General features: G+C 41.9%; 1 protein-coding gene across 1 annotated transcript in view; it reads right to left on the bottom strand.

Annotated features, from left to right (window-relative positions):
* The window catches only part of MLC1 (modulator of VRAC current 1), a 29,431-nt gene extending 12,216 nt beyond the window's left edge, over positions 1 to 17,215 (bottom strand). The window contains exons 1-6 of the mRNA XM_069102974.1: positions 17,104 to 17,215; positions 16,279 to 16,472; positions 14,295 to 14,384; positions 11,223 to 11,276; positions 9,720 to 9,821; positions 229 to 330 (exon numbers count right to left, since the gene is read on the bottom strand). Coding sequence (XP_068959075.1) covers positions 229 to 330; positions 9,720 to 9,821; positions 11,223 to 11,276; positions 14,295 to 14,384; positions 16,279 to 16,458 — 528 coding nt within the window. The 5' untranslated portion in view covers positions 16,459 to 16,472; positions 17,104 to 17,215. The remainder of the gene's footprint in view (positions 1 to 228; positions 331 to 9,719; positions 9,822 to 11,222; positions 11,277 to 14,294; positions 14,385 to 16,278; positions 16,473 to 17,103) is intronic.
* Positions 17,216 to 18,855: the final 1,640 nt, after the last annotated feature.

The raw sequence follows: 18,855 nt of genomic DNA, 5'->3' as shown, positions 1-18,855 counted from the left end.
TCCTATGGGAAGCTTGAGGAAAAAAAATGTACAAAACCCACACGTGTTTCTAAGTTTCTACTTAAATAAAAACAAAATATTATGTCTGAGTTTCACTTATAAAATGATATGTAAAGATTATATGAAAAATTAAGTCAAATTTACACAAAAGGTAGAGATTAATTAATCATTTGGGAAACCTTAAAATGAAAATAATATGAATTATACAATTTGCATGAAAAAAATTACCTTCTTTCTTTTACAACATTCTTCATTAGATCTTGCAGAAATAATCACTGTAGTTGCCATCAAGATTTCTAATAGAATTAGCAGAATCAAATTGAAATTTATCTAATAAGAAAATGATAATAAAGAAACATTACTCATTTTTTAAAAAATCAAACTTCTTTAAAATAACCCTCTCACACTTCTAAAAATTCTGGGTTCTCTTAAGAGTATCTAAATATGTTTTCCTTAAACAAACATGTATTAAGTGACCATTATGTGCCAGGCACTGTGCTGAGGACCTATTGTGGGCATCTAATGTCTGCCCACTCCTGCTGATTTTCCCCTATTGAGAGAGTTTATAACAAGCTGAGGCTGGATGGGCACCTGTAAGCAATGTTCAGTTCAGCTACACAAAAAGCTGGTTCAGCAGAGCAGGCCACCTGAGGCACTGAAGATACAGAGACGGCGTACGGACCAATCTCTGCCCGAGAAGGAAAGTTCAGTTAAATAGGGGAATAAGACACATGGACAAAGAACAGGAATCCAGGTTTGACTACGGCAACACACTCACAGAAACTAAAGAGAAAGAGGTAAAGATGTGGAAATGACTACAAACACTGGAGAGCAATAGTGCAACGTGCTCTCCCTTCTCACACACACACCCATGTACACATGCACACATGGGGGACTGAGTCCATCCTGTGATGCAGCTGGCTCAGAAGAGCGGGGCGTCACTTCCACCCCACGGTGGGGACACCAGGGGACACCCAGCTCCCCTCTTCTTTCTCCAAGGCAGTGGGGCCCTGGAGAGGGAAGGAATCCCTCTTGCAGCTTCTTCGCCCAATGAGCTCCTGGCCCTTCTTATGTGCTTAAGAAAAGCAACTTGCAAGAGATTCATTTAATCTCAGTTATAGCCTATTATGTACTACAGACTAATTAACAGCTGATGAGTCGTTAAGCCAATATAATAAAAATGGCAAAACCACCTAAATTAATTTATTCAATGCCATACCAATCAAACTCCCTAAATAATTTTAACAGAGCAAGGAAAACAAAACAAAATTCACCTGGAGGAAGAAAATGTCAAGAATCTCAAGACAAATAATGAGAAAAGTGAGAAGGACCTAGTAGTGCCAGATCTGAGATTCTGCTAAGCAGCACTAATCATTAAAAACAACTTGGCACTGATTTAAAAAAAAAAAGTTTGGTAGAAAAGATTTGGTCCACAATATACAAAAGCAAATAAACACAGTATTTGCCTTGTTTAATAAATCCAAAGCCCCCAGTTACTGGGAGAAGAGAACCTACTATTTGACAAAAATTTCTGGTCAACAGTCCAGCAGAATTTAAACTTCGACCCACAACTCATACCCAATAACAAGATCAGCTCCAAATGGATACATGATTTGGATACAAAAAGTCACATCCTCAATAAATCATATCTAGAGAAAGGTAGAAAGTTCATAAGTAAATAAGCCACAGAGAGGCTCACTCAAGAGGAAATGGACAATTTTGATGACATAGAACGTAAAAGATTTTGCATAAACAAATCTAATAACAAAAATTAAAAGAAAAACAGGTAAGTGGGAGAAAATCTTTGTGACAAATTTCTCTAATAAAGTTCTCATTTTCTAAGATACGTAAAGAATGAGAATAAATAAAAATAATAAAAGCTGCTCCCCAATATGTAAACGGTCTATGAACAGGCAGTTTCAAAGGGAGAAATTGAAGCTATCTATAAACCATATATAAGGATGCTCCAAATCACTAATAATCAAAGAAATGGACATTAAAGTAACCTTTAAGGTAATCCACTTCACATGTATCAGACTGACAAAGAGGATAAAGGAGGAAAATGACACATGTGGAGAGGCTGTGAGAAAACAGGCCCACTGAGGCACTGCTGGTGGAGGTTAAGTTGGCCCAGCAGCTATCCAGGAAGGTCATTTGGAACTGTGCCCCAAACATTGCCAAACTGGGCATACCCTTCGACCTAGCTACCCCGCACCAAAAAAACTACATTCCAGAGAATCCAAAGAAAGAAGAAAAAGGTAGATTATGTACAAAACTATCTGTAGCAGTTCTGTTCACAGTAGCCAGAAATTGAACGACTAAGGGAGTATCTTCCTGTTGGAGAATGGGCAAGGACGTACCAATAAAAGTTTAACAACCAGTTCTCCAGGAAAAAGAAGACATGCATGACATGCTTTTACATTTAACCTGTACCATTAGCAATTTCTCCATCACTTTTATTCTACAAATCAATCAATCAATAAAACAGTAAATCAAGATCTTGTCTTTATACTTATAGGGCGGAGCCAAGATGGCAGAGCAGAAGCAAGAAATTCTGTAAGCTCCCACCATGACCAACTCCAATACCTGTAAACTATGACTCTAAACAAACTTTAGAGCTACAGAACTCACAAAGTGACAGAGAGAAACAAATCTGCTGAAGGCAGCCTGGCAGGCCAACAGGAAAGGTTTGTCACACCAAGCTGTGAGCCAAGCGCAGTCCCATGCGAGCTGTGCCAAGCCTCAGGAGGCCCCAACCTGTGGCCCAGACCCACCAGAGCAGACTTCAGAAAAGTGAATCATCGGCACCTGTGGCAGTTTCCAGACTTCTCAACCCATAAATGCCAAAAAGAAGGTAAAAGGTCAGTGGGGAACTCTGTTGGAACTGGGTGACAGAAGAGTGTGATCCGGCCCCTTCCCTAGGCAAGAAGTGGTGGAGGTATGGCAGCTGCAGCTACTGCCACGTAGATGCCTCCAGAGCTCCTGGCCTGCACATTGTAGGGGACCAAGCGACCATTCAGAGGGTAAGCGCTCTTGCTTTTGACCTGCTTAGATCTGGATCATAGTCTTGGGTGGTGGTCCTGGGGTGTGTGGCCACTGTTCCAGAGCTTGTGGGGGCTGTGGAGAGGGAACCCTCCTCAGACCTCTGATAACATCTGCGAAAATCCCAGAAATTTGGGACAAAGCTCTCCACTCTGGAAGCAGAGTTCTCCTGTGGCGAAGAGCTCAAAAGTCAAGTAATGGGCTGGCAAGATGAGCAAGCAGAGGAAGCACAATCAGACCATAGAATCCTTTTTTGAGGACAAAAAGGATCAAAACAGAACCAGAAGAAGTCGACAAAGTAAGATCTCCTGCATCGAGAATTTCCAAGAAAAATGTGAACTAGTTACAGGCCATGGAGGAGCTCAAGAAGGATTTTGAAAATCAAGTAAAAGAAGTGGAAGAAAAATTGGGAAGAGAAATGAGAATGATGCAAGAAAATCATGAAAAGAGAGTCAACAGTCTGCTAAAGGAGACCCAAAAAAATACTTTAGAAAATAACACCTTAAAAATAGACTAACTCAAATGGCAAAAGAGGCCCCAAAAGCCAATGAGGAGAAGAATGCCTTAAAAAGCCAAATTACCCAGACGGAAAAGGAATTTCTAAAGCTCACTGAAGAGAATAATTCCTTCAAAATTAGACTGGAGCAAATGGAAGCTAATGACTTTATGAGAAATCAAGATACTATAAAACAGATCCAAACAAATGAAAAAATAGAAGGCAATGTGAAATATCTCATTGGAAAAACCACTGACCTGGAAAATAGATCCAGGAGAGATCATTTAAAAATTATTGGACTGTCTACCTGAAAGCCATGGTCAAAAAAAGAACCTAGAAATCATCCTTCAAGAAATTTTCAAGGAAAATTGCCCTGATATTCTAGAACCAGAGAGCAAAATACAAATCCAAAGAATTCACCCATCACCTCTTGAAAAAGATCCCAAAAAGAAAACTCCTAGGAATATTATAGCCAAATTCCTGAGTTCCCAGGTCAAGGAGAAAATATTACAAGCAGCCAGGAAGAAACAATTTGAGTATTGTGGAAACACAATCAGGATAACACAAGATCTAGCACCTTCTACATTAAGGGATCGAAGGTCTTGGAATATGATATTCTGGAGGTCAAAGGAGCTAGGATTAAAACCAAAAATCACCTACCCAGAAAAACTGAGTATAATGCTTCAGGGGAAAATATGGTCATTCAATGAAATAGAGGACTTTCAAGCATTCTTGATGAAAAAATCAGAGCTGAACAGAAAATTTGACTTTCAAATACAAGTAGTAAGAGAAGCATGAGAAGGTAAACAGGGAAAAGAAATCATAAGGAACTTATCAAAGTTGAACTATTTATTGTAACCCATGAGACTTTTCTCAGTAAGAGAATAGTTGAAGGGAATATATATGTGTGTGTATATGTATACATACATATGTATGTTTATATAGAAGGGTGTAATGTATATATAAATACACATGTGAGTGTGTGCACAAGTGTATATGTATACATAGAGGGCACAGGATAAGTTGAATATGAAGGGATGATATCTAAAAAATAAAGAGTTGTGAGAGGAATATAATGAGAGAAGGAGACAAGGAGAGACAGAACAGGGTAAATCATCTCATATAAAAGAGACAAGAGAAAAAACTGTTACAATGGAGGGGAAGAACAGGAAGGTGAAAGGGAATTTAGCTTAAGGAGGGAGTAACACACACACTCATTTGGGTATCTTAACCTACAGGAAAGTAGGGGGGAAGGGGAGAAGAGGGGGGATGATAGAAGGGAGGGCAGACTGGGGGGGAGGGTAGTTAGAAGCACACACTTTTGAAAAGGGACAGGATCAAAATAGAAAACAGAATAAGTCGGAGGTGGGAATGTATCTACCATGGAAACATTTTGTGTAACTACACATGTACAATCTATACTGAATTGCTTATCTTCCCAGTGGGAGTGGGTGAGGAGGGAAGAAGGGAAAGAATCTGGAAATCAAAGTTTTAAAAACAAATGTTTAAAAAATTGTTTTTTTACATGCAACTGGGAAATAAGATATACAGGCAGTGGGGTATAGAAATCCATCTTGCCCTACTAGAAAGTTAGAGGGGGAGTGGGGGAGGATAGAAGAGAGCAGATTGGGGGAAGGGGTATTCACCAGGCTTGCTATTTTGGGGTGGGAGTAGGGGAAAGTCAGGGAGAAAATCTGTAACTCAAAATCTTGTAGAAATAAATGTTGAAAACTAAAAACAAACAAATAAATAAACCAGGACAAAAAGGAGATCTGATTTATAGCACTGGCCAATTCTAGGGATAATTGCTCACAATAAAAATTTAATCACTGGTTCTTACGGGCCAGTATGAATTGGTCTTTGCACAATCCTGGGAATGACCAAACAAATCATGGTATATGAATGTAACTGTGCCAGAAGAAACCATGAAATGGACAAGTTTAGGGGTGGCTAGGTGGTGCAGTGAATAGAGCACCAGCCCTCGAGTCAGGAGGACCTGAGGTCAAATCCGACCTAAGATACTTAACACAAAAATTAGCTACGTGACCTTGAGCAAGTCCCTTAACCCCAATTGCCCTCCAAAAAAAAAAAGGGAGAGACAAATGGACAAGTTTAGAGGAAACATGAAAGACCTTCACAAACTGAAGCAGAAGTAGAACTAAAACAATTTGTACAATACTAACACTGGAGAGAATGTGACTCTAAGTCTTTGTTCACCACCAGATGAAACCCTCCTGACCCTCGCCTCCTGACTGAGGCACTGAATTAAAATGCAAAAAGCAGCAAATGGTTTGGGATGTGGCCAATGGGGAAATTTGCTTTGCTAGACTTTGTAAAAATGGAGACTGAGGGATTTATTTTGAGGACATTCTTTGCTTTTGCCCTTGTTTTTAATTTGCTCAAGGGCTACAGGAGCAGGGCTAGAAATAGAAACTGGGGGAGGGACAGACTAATTAAACAATACTAATTACTTCGGGGAAAAAGAAATACACTGGACAAAGAAAAGAAAAAACTTAAAAAAAAATCTAATACAATATATACCTGTGTGTGTGTGTATGATATATTACTTAAGTATGTAAGCTAGCTTTGGGGCCTGCCTCAGTGCCTGACATGGAGCCTGCTGTATCTGCCACGGCCACCTTAGAGCCAGGAGTAGGCCTGCAGGGGTGCCAGCCCCCAAGCATGGAGACCCCCAGAAGCCCAGGGGCCAGGCGAGGTTGGACACAGACTAGACACAGACACAGACATAGACATAAATGCTCTAAGGGAACCAAGCTAAGCATGAACCTCCTCTCCTAACCCTCCATGGAGAAGGAGGTGGCACAGATGGTTGCGCCTCCTAGGTGTTAAGCGAGTGTGTTTGTGGCATCTGTGATTATCTCTGGCCGTAAAGATTTCTCCTCTGTGACAGCTTCATGGGTTACACATACAATGGGATTTCAGGATCGCGAGTTACTCTAGTAACTGGGCAGATCTGGCTGGACTTCCTCTAGGAGAAGGCACTTCAGGCCATAGGAAGCACGACTAGATGACCAGGGGATTCAATGGACTGGGAGTACATAACACGGCAATGACCCTAAACTGCACAGAAAGAGGCCTGGCATCCAGAATGAGGGTGGCCATACGACATCCTTCTAAGGCACTGTTCTGATTAGACCACATCTCAAGGGTTTTTCATTATGGGGTCACAGTTTAAGATGGGCATTGATGGGCAAGAGAAAACTCAGGGCAGAGTGACTTGGACGATGAGATGGCCAGGCCTCATGCACCTGCTGTGTGCAGGGATGATAAACCTGGGAAAAGAAGCCTGAGAGGGAACCTGGAAAATGTCATGGAACACATGAGAAGCTGCTATGTAAAAGAGAAGATGAGCTAACTTTCGTGGGTCAAGAATGAATGAGCAGGGCGGCCAGGTAGCACAGCGAGTAAGAGCAGCGGCCCCAGAGTCGGGATGACCTGGGATCGAATCTGGGCTCAGACACTCAGCACCCACCCAGAAACACCTGGCAATGTAACCTTGAGCAAGTTACCTAACCCCAATTGCTTAGGGGCGGCCAGGTGGCTCAGCAAGTAAGAAATCCAGCTCCAGTGTGGGGATGACCTGGATCAAATCCGGGCTCGGATACTTAGCACCACACCCAGAAACACCTGGCCGTGTGACCTTGAGCAAGTTACTTAACCCCGATTGCTTAAAAAAAAAAAATGACCAAAGAAGTATGAGTAAAGGCTTCTGATGATGCTAAAGGTGAGGAACACACGTACAAGCAGAAAGAAGCCAGCTCCTGCCTGCTGGGAGCTCCCACTCTAATGGGGAACCAATACATCCAAGGCCGGGAGGGGAAGCCTGCAGAGGCTTGGTGGAAGAGATTCAGGAGAGGAACGAAAAAAGCCCACATGGCCATGGCTGGATCAAGCGCCTTCCTAAAAATGCAGGGTCCAGGAGGTTGTGCCCAATCAGAGGGAGGGGCTGCCCAGGGAGAAGAATCTTCTAGCCTGAGAAGGTCACTGAGAGACAGTACAGAAGCAGCACTGACCATGGCCTTTCTGCATGGCAGCCCCTGATCTCAAAGAGCCTGAACTCTGACATGGGCAAAGACAAGGCATAAAGGGGAGCTGGGGGTGGGGGGCAGTGACAAAGGATGCTGGGGCAGAACTGACTTACTTCTGACCTGATCAAAGTGCAGCAAACCTCTCAGGGGTGGAATCCAAGTTGAAGGGAGGGGGCCAGCCCAGAGCTAAGGTCACCGGCTGGAGCACAGGCAGCACGGTGTGGATCTGACCACCAAATGGCACAAACAATGGGTGCCAGCTGCGAAGCTGCAAGGAAACCCTCCTTGACCATTAGATTGGGAAGGCGATCCCTTGTAGGCACTGCTGGAGAATGGACTCCTGCCCAAGCACAGGGTGGACGAGATGACCTCTGGGGTCCCTTTCAACTCAGAGAAGCTCTGATCCTGTGACAGCCTCTGCCGGTGAGGCCGAGGCTCAATCCCACCCCAGCCTCGCCTGCATTCACAGGGCAGATGGCGGCTGTTATTTGCTACTCTTCCTCATCGCATCCCAAAGTCTGATTTCCTCTGTTGTTAGCACTCTCACCCTCTCCACACTACTTCAGAGTTACCTTCTCTGGGGACATATTGTGCCCCCAGTAGACTGTGAGCTACTTGGGGAACAGGGTTTCTTGGTTTTTTTCTTTCTGTGCCTAGTATGTAGTACAGTGTAGGCACTTAAGGGGAAGGGAGAAATGAGTAAGCATTTACTGAGTGCCTGTTATATTTCGGGCACTGTGCCAAGCGCTCTATAAATATTATCTCACTTGGTCCTGAGCAGCAGCCCTGTGAGGGAGGCACAGCTACGATTCCTATTTTACAATGTTTACAATTGAGGAAACTGAGCAGAGGTTAACTGATTTGCCCAATGTCACATAGTTAATAAGTATCTGAGGATGGATTTCTTGAACTCAGGTCTTCCTGGGGGCAGGCTAGCACTCAACCCACTGTGCTACCCAGCTTACAAAATGTTCACTGTTGAACTGAACTAAATTGAACTCATAAGTTACTTACTGTTCTCAACTTCAGGTGGCTTCTAATAGCAGTCTCCAAAATTACGGGATTCATGTGGGACTGAAGAAGTACCAGACCATGTTAAGACAGTTCTAGGGGAGGCCAGGTATCACAGCGAGTAAGAGCACCGGCCCCAGTGTCGGGATGACCTGAGGATTGAATCCGGGCTCAGACACTCAGCACCCACCCAGAAACACCTGGCCATATAACCTTGAGCAAGTTACTCAACCCCAATTGCTTAGGGGTGGCCAGGTGGCTTAGCGAGTAAGAGAACCGTCCCCAGTGTCGGGATGACCTGGGGATTGAATCCAGGCTCAGATACTTAGCACCACACCCAGAAATAACTGGCCATGTAACCTTGAGCAAGTAACTTAACTTAAGTTACTTTAAACTTGCTTTAAAAAAAAAAGACAGTTCTAAAGTCAAACAGCCCCTGCACGTACCAGGAAGTGGCCTCAGAAGCCCCAACACCCCAGGCCGCCTCCCAGAAGTTGAGGGTTGGGCTGGCTGAAGTCAGAGGAGGCTTGGTCTTGCTAGGGGGGGACTTCTTTTGCACTCCTCTGACAGCCTGCCTCTTGCATCTAATATTTTCTAGTGTCAAATTAGTAGCTATAAACAAAAACATTCAAACAAGCATATAAAACAAGAGGTGTGACCGTGCGTTCTACTAAAAATCAACCGCATCAAACATGAAGTCTTTCCTGCGTCTGCGGCTCAGAGTGTCTCCACTTACCCCAGATGACCTTGTCTAGAGCTGCTTGTGGACGTGCTGTTTCTCCAACAGACAGTCAGTGCTTTGAGGGCAGGGACTCTCCCTCTTTATAACTATATAGCTGTGATTTTATGACACCCAGTACACTGTATGGCACACAGTAGGCACTTAACGTTTGTTTAAAAATATTTCAAAAACCAAATTCAAGACATACTTACTGAGGACCTGAGCTCCTAAATTCTTGTCTGTGCTGAAGTGAGACAAAGATGAACAAGCCGTCCAAACGCTACCTTAGGACAGTACTACCTACATGCTGCACCAGAGGGACCCCCGAAGTGTTAGCACACCCCACGTATGGTTAGATGCAGAACAGCATTTGTAATTCCTCATTTGTAAAGCAACTCACATTTATTGCTGATGGATTCAGGACAAGTTTACATCCAAACCAAACTAAACACGTTGTTGTGATGGCAAATGTCGAGACAAACAGAATCTGAAAGTTTGGAATCTGAAAGACAGTGAACAGTAACAGCTTTCTCTTTAATTAGCTGAAGAATGAAAGATCATGAGAAAAACAAACTAGAGCCAATGGTCCTCAGTCCTGTTTGTGGGATACTACCCTCTTTTTCCAAAAATTCCAAAGGTCAGCATCTAATTTTTTTTTAATCCTAAGAGAGCTAGAATCCTATAACCAAAGTTTGCCTTAATTACTGATATAAAATATATAGAGTGAAATGATCGCTATTAATTCTGTATCTTTTTTTATTGATCCAATTTACAAATGATTGATTTTGGCTTGTAGCTGCTTAAGTCATGGGTCTTTGTCCCCAAAGCTGGCTCAAAATTCAGCTGGCCTGTAACAGGTTAAGTTGAAAAATCCAGCTCCCCTGCTAATCACTGATCTGTTCTTACCTCAGGGAACTAGCTAACCTTGGAGAATTCGTGTGAACAAAGGAGTCAGGGTCTAATATCTTTATACCACCATGCTATCCTTCAAGGATGTCTGGTTTGCTGCAGAAAAGTCTGGTCACTATCTTGCACCTCGTCTCAAGAGAGGAGGAGGGGGTTGTTCGTTATTAGCCCCCATTAAGAAACTTCCAACCAATCATGTTCTCTGCATCTCAGCTCTGTAACCAATCATGTTTCCCGAAATCCTGTGACATCAGTTACTCTGTTCTTCGTTCTGTACCCCCCAAAAACCTGTCTGCTCAGGGTCTTTGGCATAGAGAAAAGCCACTCACCTATTTATTGACAAGGAGCATGCCCCTGCTAAAAAATGCTAATTTGTGCAGAAAATTGCCTCAGTTTACCTTTTTAATTTTCACCCACAACAATAGCGGTTGGAACATAAGCTCCTGGAGGGCAGGGGATGCAGTTTTTATCGTTCTGTTGACTGTCTTGCAAATAGAAGGCACTTAATAAATGCTTGCTGGGATAAACAGTTTGTTTATCTATTTACCCATCTGTTGATATTTTTCCTTCTTTTTTGAAACCCCCATGCTGGACTGATTTCTCTTTTAAAGAGTCCTGGAGGTTCAAGGAGGGAACAGTCTAATCTACAAATGTTCTGGTGTGATGGGGGGACAGGGAGAGGCTGAGAGGGAAAGGCAGATGGAGGCAGGAAAGGCCTCAGGAAACCATCTTAATGCCTCAGTTATAGTCTAAGTTGTGCAATGAATAAGCCCTGGGACCTCTGGAAACTGTCTGGGCCTCAGTTTCCTCATACGTAAGAAGAGGAAGAAGCCAGACCAAATAATTTCTCATGTTCCTTCCATCTCTAAACTCTGAGTCCAGGTGGATGGGCCACAGGAGTTGGATGGTGCCACCCAAGGAGAGGATGTTATCAAGTCCAATCAAAACCAGATCAAGTGTTACAGCTTAAAAGTCAGTCACGGTTATAGATACTCACCGCATTCACCTTGTTTCGTGCTATAGCAAAACTCACAACTGCCGAAGGAATGCACTGAAAAATCAAAGGAAAAGATGAAGCAGAAAGTCCACTAACAAGAGCGTCCAATTAAACTTCTAGGCTCTCCCAGGATGGAGATGATAATCATACAAATTAGAAAAAATCATTCTATACTCGGGCACGCCTTTAGACATACAAAGGGAAGACATACTTCAGTATGTCCTGGAGCAGGGGTGGGGAGCCTGGGCCTTGAGGCCACATGTGGCCTTCTATGTCCTTGGGTATGGCCTTGTGACAGAGTCCAAGTTTTATAGAGCAAATCCTTTTATGAAGGGGATTTGTTCTGTAAAGTCTGGATTCAGTCAAAGGATCCCACCTGAGGACCTGGAGGACCACATGTGGCCTTGAGGCCACAGGTTCCACACCCCTGTCCTCGAGGAATATTAGCCATATGAAACTTCATGAAAATGAGGACACTGAGGCACATCTGGCCATGTATATGATTGATTACATTTACTTCAGTTAATTCACCAAGTATTTCCCGAATTCCTCCCTGTGGATGGCACAAAGGCGTGTTTCCTTCTCTCAAGGAGATTACAATGCAGTTAGAGAAACGAGGAACATTTTTAAAATTCACCCACTGTGATTCAATTCAATAAATATTTATCTATATGCCTAACATAGGACAGACACTGCGGATAACACGTTTAAAGATGGAAAATGAGTCTTTATGTCCTCAAAGGCCTTAACTGTGTTCAAAGGGACAGAGAGAAGAGACACCATCCTGCAAGCTCATTTGCCACCTGTACTGAAACAGAGGCACAAGGGCACAAGTGAGGAAATGTAAATACTTCATTTAAATAGTCTACAGCAGGATTTCTCAAAATTGGCAGAGAAAGGCAGCGGTTTTCTTCCTAGGAGAAATACAGCAGATTTCCAGTCTTTGGGGGCTTTTTTTTTAATCAGCCCAATCCCTAGAATGGGCACAGAATCGAAGGGGCAGGGTGGAGGCTGAAACCAATCTCTTCAATACCTGCAACCCTTGGGGATGATCTACCATGACCTGGGCAGGAGAGGAATTCAAACAGATTTCCCAACTCAGGTGGGGGTGAGATCAGAGAGTTGTTTTGCCTAGGAATCATCCCTCCCTTGGTCTTCCCCTTCCTCTAGCTCCCCCTTATACCTACTCTCCTGGCCCTTCCTCTTCCCTGTTAAGTAGAACGAATTTTTGTGCCCGTTTGTGTGTCTGTGACTGTTTATTCTTCTTTCCTTTCATCAGTTCAGGCGAAGATAAGGGTCAAGCACCAGCCTCCCACTTCCTCCCTGGTTATATAGATGTCTAATTCCATACCCTGATTAGGTGAGATAATTTTCTTGAATCTTTTCCTCCTCTCCTTCCCCCCTTTCCCAGTATATTCCTCTTTCTCTTTTCCTTCACTTTTTAGTATCACAAGATATAGGGGCTGGGGCGGCCAGGTAGCACAGCGACTAAGAGCACTTACTTGAGCAAGTTACTTAACCCCGATTGCTTTAAAAAAAAAAAAAAACAAGATATAGGGGCAGCTAGGTGGTGCAGTGGATAGAGGGCTGGGCCTGGACAGGAAGACCTGAGTTCAAATCTAACCTGTATGACCCTGGGCAAATCACTTAACCCCAATTGCCTCCCCCCACAAAAAAATCATAAGACATAACAGAACTACTCTTAGACTCTAATCAGACTCCCTCTATAACCGCGGATGATAGGGTTCAGAGAAGATAACTGTCATCTCCCCACACTAAAATGCAAGCAGCCACTCCCTGTTTGGCCCTTTATTATTTCATTCCCATTGACCTTTTCACGCTTCTCTTAACTCCTACGTTAAGGCTCTCCACGCCTCCACGCAGCTTGGCTGCTAAGTCATGTGCAGTGCTGACTGTGGCTCCTCGGCCCTAGAAGTCTTTCTTTCTGGCTGCTTGCAGCATTTCCTCTGTACTTTGGCTACAATGTTCTTGGGAGTCAGCACTCTGGGCTTTCTTTCAGAAGGTGAGCCATGGATTCCATTTCTCCTTTGTCCTCTGGTTCTAAGAGATCTCTCAGATCTCCTTTTGGTCACAGCATTTCCCACCTAGCTGCTCTCCTCCACTTCTTCATCGTCTTCAAACCCTTACCTCCCTTGTCAGCAGCTCCAGCCCCAGGGCCTCCACCTCTCTCTGGCTGTCCCCTGGAGAGGGCCCAGGGCCCCAGCCAGCAGCAGCAGCAGTCTCCTGGCTGCCTGGGTGTTCTTCTCTTCCCCCTCCTGCTTTTCAGCTTCTTTTTATGTGCTGTCTTCCCCACTGGACTGTGAGCTCCTGTCTTTCACCTCTCTTTGTATCCCCAGCACTTAGCACAGTATCTGGCACACAGCAGGTGCTTAACAAATGCTTGCTGACCAATTTGTCTGATGATTCTTACATTTTCTCTCCGCTATCTCAGGTGAGGACTGACCTTGGAACTGAGGTCTCAGCTTTGCCTCTGACAAGGCTCGGCAGCTGTGGACAAACCATGGCTTTCTCTGATCATCAGCTCCCTCCTCAGTAATATGCAGCTGATAATACTACACTCCTGCTCCTTACTTAGCAGAACTGAAGAGTCAATTTTAAAGCCCAAGAGTTACATGAGCTCACTCCTTGAAAGGAAGGCCTGCCTTCTCAAGTGGGTGGTGCATGGTTCTCTAACTCACCCCTAGTAATTCTTTTGAGAATCTAACAATGATTCCAAGCCAAAAGGAACAGGCCCGAGATATCAGTAATGAAATGTGATTCTTCGTGATTTAAAGATTGCACAACTGGTCAGTCTAGAAAGTTACGAGACCATTTCTAGGTTTCACCTTTAAAATGAGAGAGCAGGGCTCAAGGACCTCTGAGGTTTCTTCCAGATCTAATCTATGTTCCTATGATCATTTCAGCCAATAAGAAAATGAACTAAAAGCACAGGGAATGAACTTTTGGAAGAAATAAAAAATACCTGTCTGGAAATTAAAGTCAAGTAATGCCAATGCCTAAGGGATTGTGTTTTGGCAGCATAAAAATTACACAATTAAGAACTTTGCTTACTGAACCTGCTGCGCAGCGTAAATAATCCATTTCAGAAGGGAAAACATTTCCCAGATAAAGCGAAAAGCCAGCAGTAACAAGAAGGCAACTCTGAAAAACAGAAATGCCAAAGGTTAAGGCTGAGACTAGGTAAAACGAAATAAACAACAAAGCTCACAATGAGAAAACAGCTCACTAGATCAACAAGGAATGAGTCATTTTTTTTAAAGCATTTGATTAATATTGAAGACCATCAAAAGACGCAAATATCCAACGACCGGGTTTCTAGAGCTTCTGAGAACCACTGTGGAGATCTGAACTAAGAAGAGTGAACTGCTTTGGCAAATGTAGAGACATCTAACAAAACTGACAGAAATGTTCTGAGTTAAGAAATTTTGAGGAATAGGGTGAAGTAGTTTAAAAGGATAAAAAGAATTTTTTGGAATAAAGTGCTTTAAAAGTGAAAAATTTGTACAACTTAATAACTGCTGAAGCCAAAAAGTACAATCAGGACTACTGTATCTTAAGGAAATTCTAACTAGTATGGAATTTCTGTTTAAAGTATATGGAGAACAGAGTCTGCAGAGTGAAGCTGTTATTCCCTAAGTAAAGGAGGCACATTTTTTTTTCCTACACAGTAAACTGCTTTTGCTAGAGTAATGGCATGATGATGGGGCTCCTCACTATATAGTTCTTGATGTGGCTGGGATATAGAACAGAGCCCTCTTTCTCTACAAAGTCCTCTCTTACTGGAGAGAAATGACTGGATCCAAGTGGACTGGATCTTGGCTAACGACTGACGATACCCGAGAACCACACGTAGAAGTATTTTGTCCTAGTTTATGCATTTAAACTTGTATATGGCATTACCTGCTATAAAGTTATCATGGGCTCCAAGGAAACTAAATGTTGCTTCCTACCATCTATAACAACAGCTAATGGTAATGCTGGGGGGAAAAAGTCCCAAATACTAAAAAGTCAATATAGATTTCATAACTCAAAGGCATTTTTTTGGTCTTGTCCAAAGTCCAAGTCCCTCAAAGGCAGAGCCCTGCCTCCTCAAGTTCTGTGCCCTCCAGAGTAATGCCAGACACACATATCATAATCTCCTAAGTATAACTGCTACAAACTTAGACAAAAACAACATTTGGACATTATTTTCATTTCCTGTATGCTTACTTGGCTTTGTGAACTATAAAGAATATGTATCTGTTTGTAGTTTTAACAAGATGAGGCCCCCTGAACCCACTGGTGTGTGAGAGTTGGGACATTTTCTCAGACCCAAGAAGCCAGAGCTGGTCCTCCTGCTCAGCCACCTTACAATGCTGCCTGTGCCCTTGCCAGGACAGATGCAGATCAGGTACTTGTTGTAATTCCCTGATGCCATGTTATTGTTATTGGGGATTCCCAATGAGCTCCAATTCTTAGATGGTAGATCCTTGCTGTTTAAGAACTCAGAACTGAATCAGTTTAACTGATTTTTCCACAGTCCTTTTATTTTTGTGACCATTTTAGCATATCATTTTTAAATGCCTGCAGAAATATAGTCTAAGAAAATTTAAAATGTAACAGTTTCATTTGGATTCTTAATCTTTTCTGTGTCATGGATGCCTTTGGTTGTCTGGTGAAATCCATGGTCCTCCTATTCAGAATAATGTTTTTAAATGAGTAAAATTAAACATACAGGATTACAATGAAAACCAATAATATTTAAATAGTTATTCCAAGAAAAATTTTTAAGCTCACAGAGTACAGGTTAAAAAAATTATTTTAGACAATAATCAAAACCAAAATCTAAAAGCTAATGTCCAGAGGCAGATTTCTTGGCCTTACCAGTTCTGATATTAGAGAACAGTCTAATGGATAAAGAAAGAGCTTCCTACATATTGCCAAAAATTATTTTTCTGTAATTACATGTAACATTTAAAGAATGATTTCTTTAGAAAGGCCTTCCCAGTTATCATCAATGTGCCATTTTTCTTTGTCATATGCTCAAAGTACTTACCCCCATCAACAAAGAAAAGATCCATGTTCGGTAACTGAAGCAAGGATGGAACCTTTTGGCTAGTTGAAGGTCACTGGATTTTATTTCTGGAGCGTAATGCACAGCTTCCTGTCTTCCCCGCTCCAGGGTTGGCATCCTGTCATAACTAAATTCTTCTCTGTAGGGGTCTTCTCTTGTCATAATACTTGAAAATCCTTTTTTTAGATCAATGGAACTAACATTTGTAATCAAGAATACCAAAGCAAAACATTTGCTAAGTGGGCAGTCTCAGCAGAGCACTGCACTGAGCTTACTTAGGGCTAAACCAAAAAGTGTCGATTACACAGTCTAGCAGGTTTCTAAGACACTCACACAAATAAACATAATTCATATCACATAAGGGCATTTGAGAGGCTGAGTGCCATGTGGGGTGGGGGGCGGTCCTCAAAGGGGAAGCTCAGTTCTTAAACATTCCTTTTTTCCTTAGGAAGTCACAGGTCTCAATCACAAAACAAAGTTAGAGAGGACCCAAAGACAACTCAGATGACCTTGACCACCATGGGAGGTGCCCCAGGGGACGAGCAGGAACTAACTCCCTAGAACAAACGCAATTGGAGTAGTGTATGTGCTTAGGGCCTGCTGAAGGACCATAGCTTTAGAAAAGGGGAAGATATATGGAGAGTCACTGAATGAAGGACTCCCTTCTCCTTTCAGGTTTTTAAATAAATAAAATAAAATCTCTGATGCCCTCATTCTTTTTCAGGTCCCTTACAGCTTCTAAAAAGCGCTTCTATACAACAATGGGTGGACAATTTTTTTTAAGTGGTTTAAAATTTCTCTACTTACCTTCAACCCCAAAGTTTGCTGTCAGGTCTAAACAGTTTGGTGAGTAGAGTTGTCTGGTCACTTTGTAATACTCTCACTGCTTAACAATTTATCCTTTCTTTGAGAAGTTTGTTCCTCCACTTCGGGTTTCAAAAACATCTATTCAGAAATGGAACAAAAGCCCAGCAAAAACTGCAGTTAAGCCAGGGAACAGAGGACTGTCTCCTGAATTTTAATGAGGAGAAGAACCTCAAAGATAACGTTAGTAAGATTTCATACACAGAAAAGTTTCGCCCTGCCACCCAATCATTTCCCATTTCCCATTTCTTTTCGAAAACTGTGGCCGACCTGAAAAGTAAAAAAATCACTTACTGTTAATTTATGTGTGCTTTGGAACCTCCCAAAATAATATTTTAAATAGATTCTCTCTTGTATATAATTCTTATGCTTTAGTTCTTAATGAGATAGGAGAAAGACCGATTGAAACTGAATTCTTTAAAATATAAATTAACGATGCTTCCTACTTACACTATTAAATCTTAGTTTTTTCCCTTAAAACAATGACAAACTTGCTCCTACAAAAAAATCTTATTATAAAATTTCCAGAACTTTTGTTTTAACTAGTGATGAGAATGATGAAAAAGATGTTCTTTAAAAGGTCAAACATTTACACACTTAAGCTGGAAAAGCACTTCAACAGAACAGTCTCAATCAAATAAAACAATTAAAATTCAAGTAGGCAGTACTGATACATGTGAGCACAGTTCCCTTGGACCCTTTCTTTCTGCTCAGTAAGCAAGGGAAAAAGTACAGGAATGCACTTAGCCTGAAAATCCTGGCAGCTGAATAATGATGACCTGTTAAGAGCTATTATAATCACAAAATAGCTAAAACCATGACATATAAAGACACCAGCACCTTCACTGTCCCCAAGTCCAATTTTAGCAAAGCCATCAGCTTTCTCATTGTATTACGTTCAACTGCTTTCTTCCTTTAACCAAAAAAAGGTTCACGAAGTCTAACCTATGAATTCAACCATTTCAGTTATTCTACATATAAACTTCCCAATTTTCTCTAGGCCATTCTTCACTTAATAAATGTCTTTTTGAAAACTATTTTATTAATTCAAATTGATTCTAACTCATAGAACCATTTTCTATTTCCTTTAATTTAGAGAAAATACTATTCAAATGTTTCCACCATTTGCATGGAATTATAAAGACTGTACTCAATTACTAAAACTCAAAGCCCAAAGAAACAAAAATTCCCAAACTGCCCTAGATTACTGAGAGTGCAGCCCCATTAAAAAAAAAAAAAGCAGTTATCTCTATAGCTCATTAATTCATTCGTGAGAAAAGGTTTCCTTATTTCTTTCATACAGTATAGTATTACACGAATGAAACTTTGGTTATCTCACATAGTACTTTTGCCTCAATCTCAGTTACAATTCTAACAGACAAGGATGGTAACTTTATTAAGAGAAATTTCCAAATGTGTTTGTGTCTGTTAGTGTTAGCTTTGTAAGATGTACATGCAAGGGTGCAACCAACCTCCATCCCTTCATTCAAAGCACCTTCTATAATGTGCATATGCTTTAAAAGGGCAATGATCATCTTCTGTGTTAATTTAGTTATTGCCAGTTAGTCAATAGGCATTTATTAAGCACTTACTACTGCACTGCATTCTAATGAGAGAGACAAGATACAAAAAAAAAACACTCTAAAATACAGAGATTATGGACAGAAGTAAAGCTAAGAGGGTAAAGTACTAGCA

Source organism: Petaurus breviceps, unplaced genomic scaffold (assembly GCF_028583685.1).
Source record: "Petaurus breviceps papuanus isolate PSGF00001 unplaced genomic scaffold, PetGlider_PUasm1.0 558, whole genome shotgun sequence".
NCBI classification, from domain to species: Eukaryota; Metazoa; Chordata; class Mammalia; order Diprotodontia; family Petauridae; genus Petaurus; species Petaurus breviceps.
The sequence above is the reverse complement of the archived record's forward strand: the minus strand, read 5'-3'. Positions and strand labels throughout refer to the sequence as shown.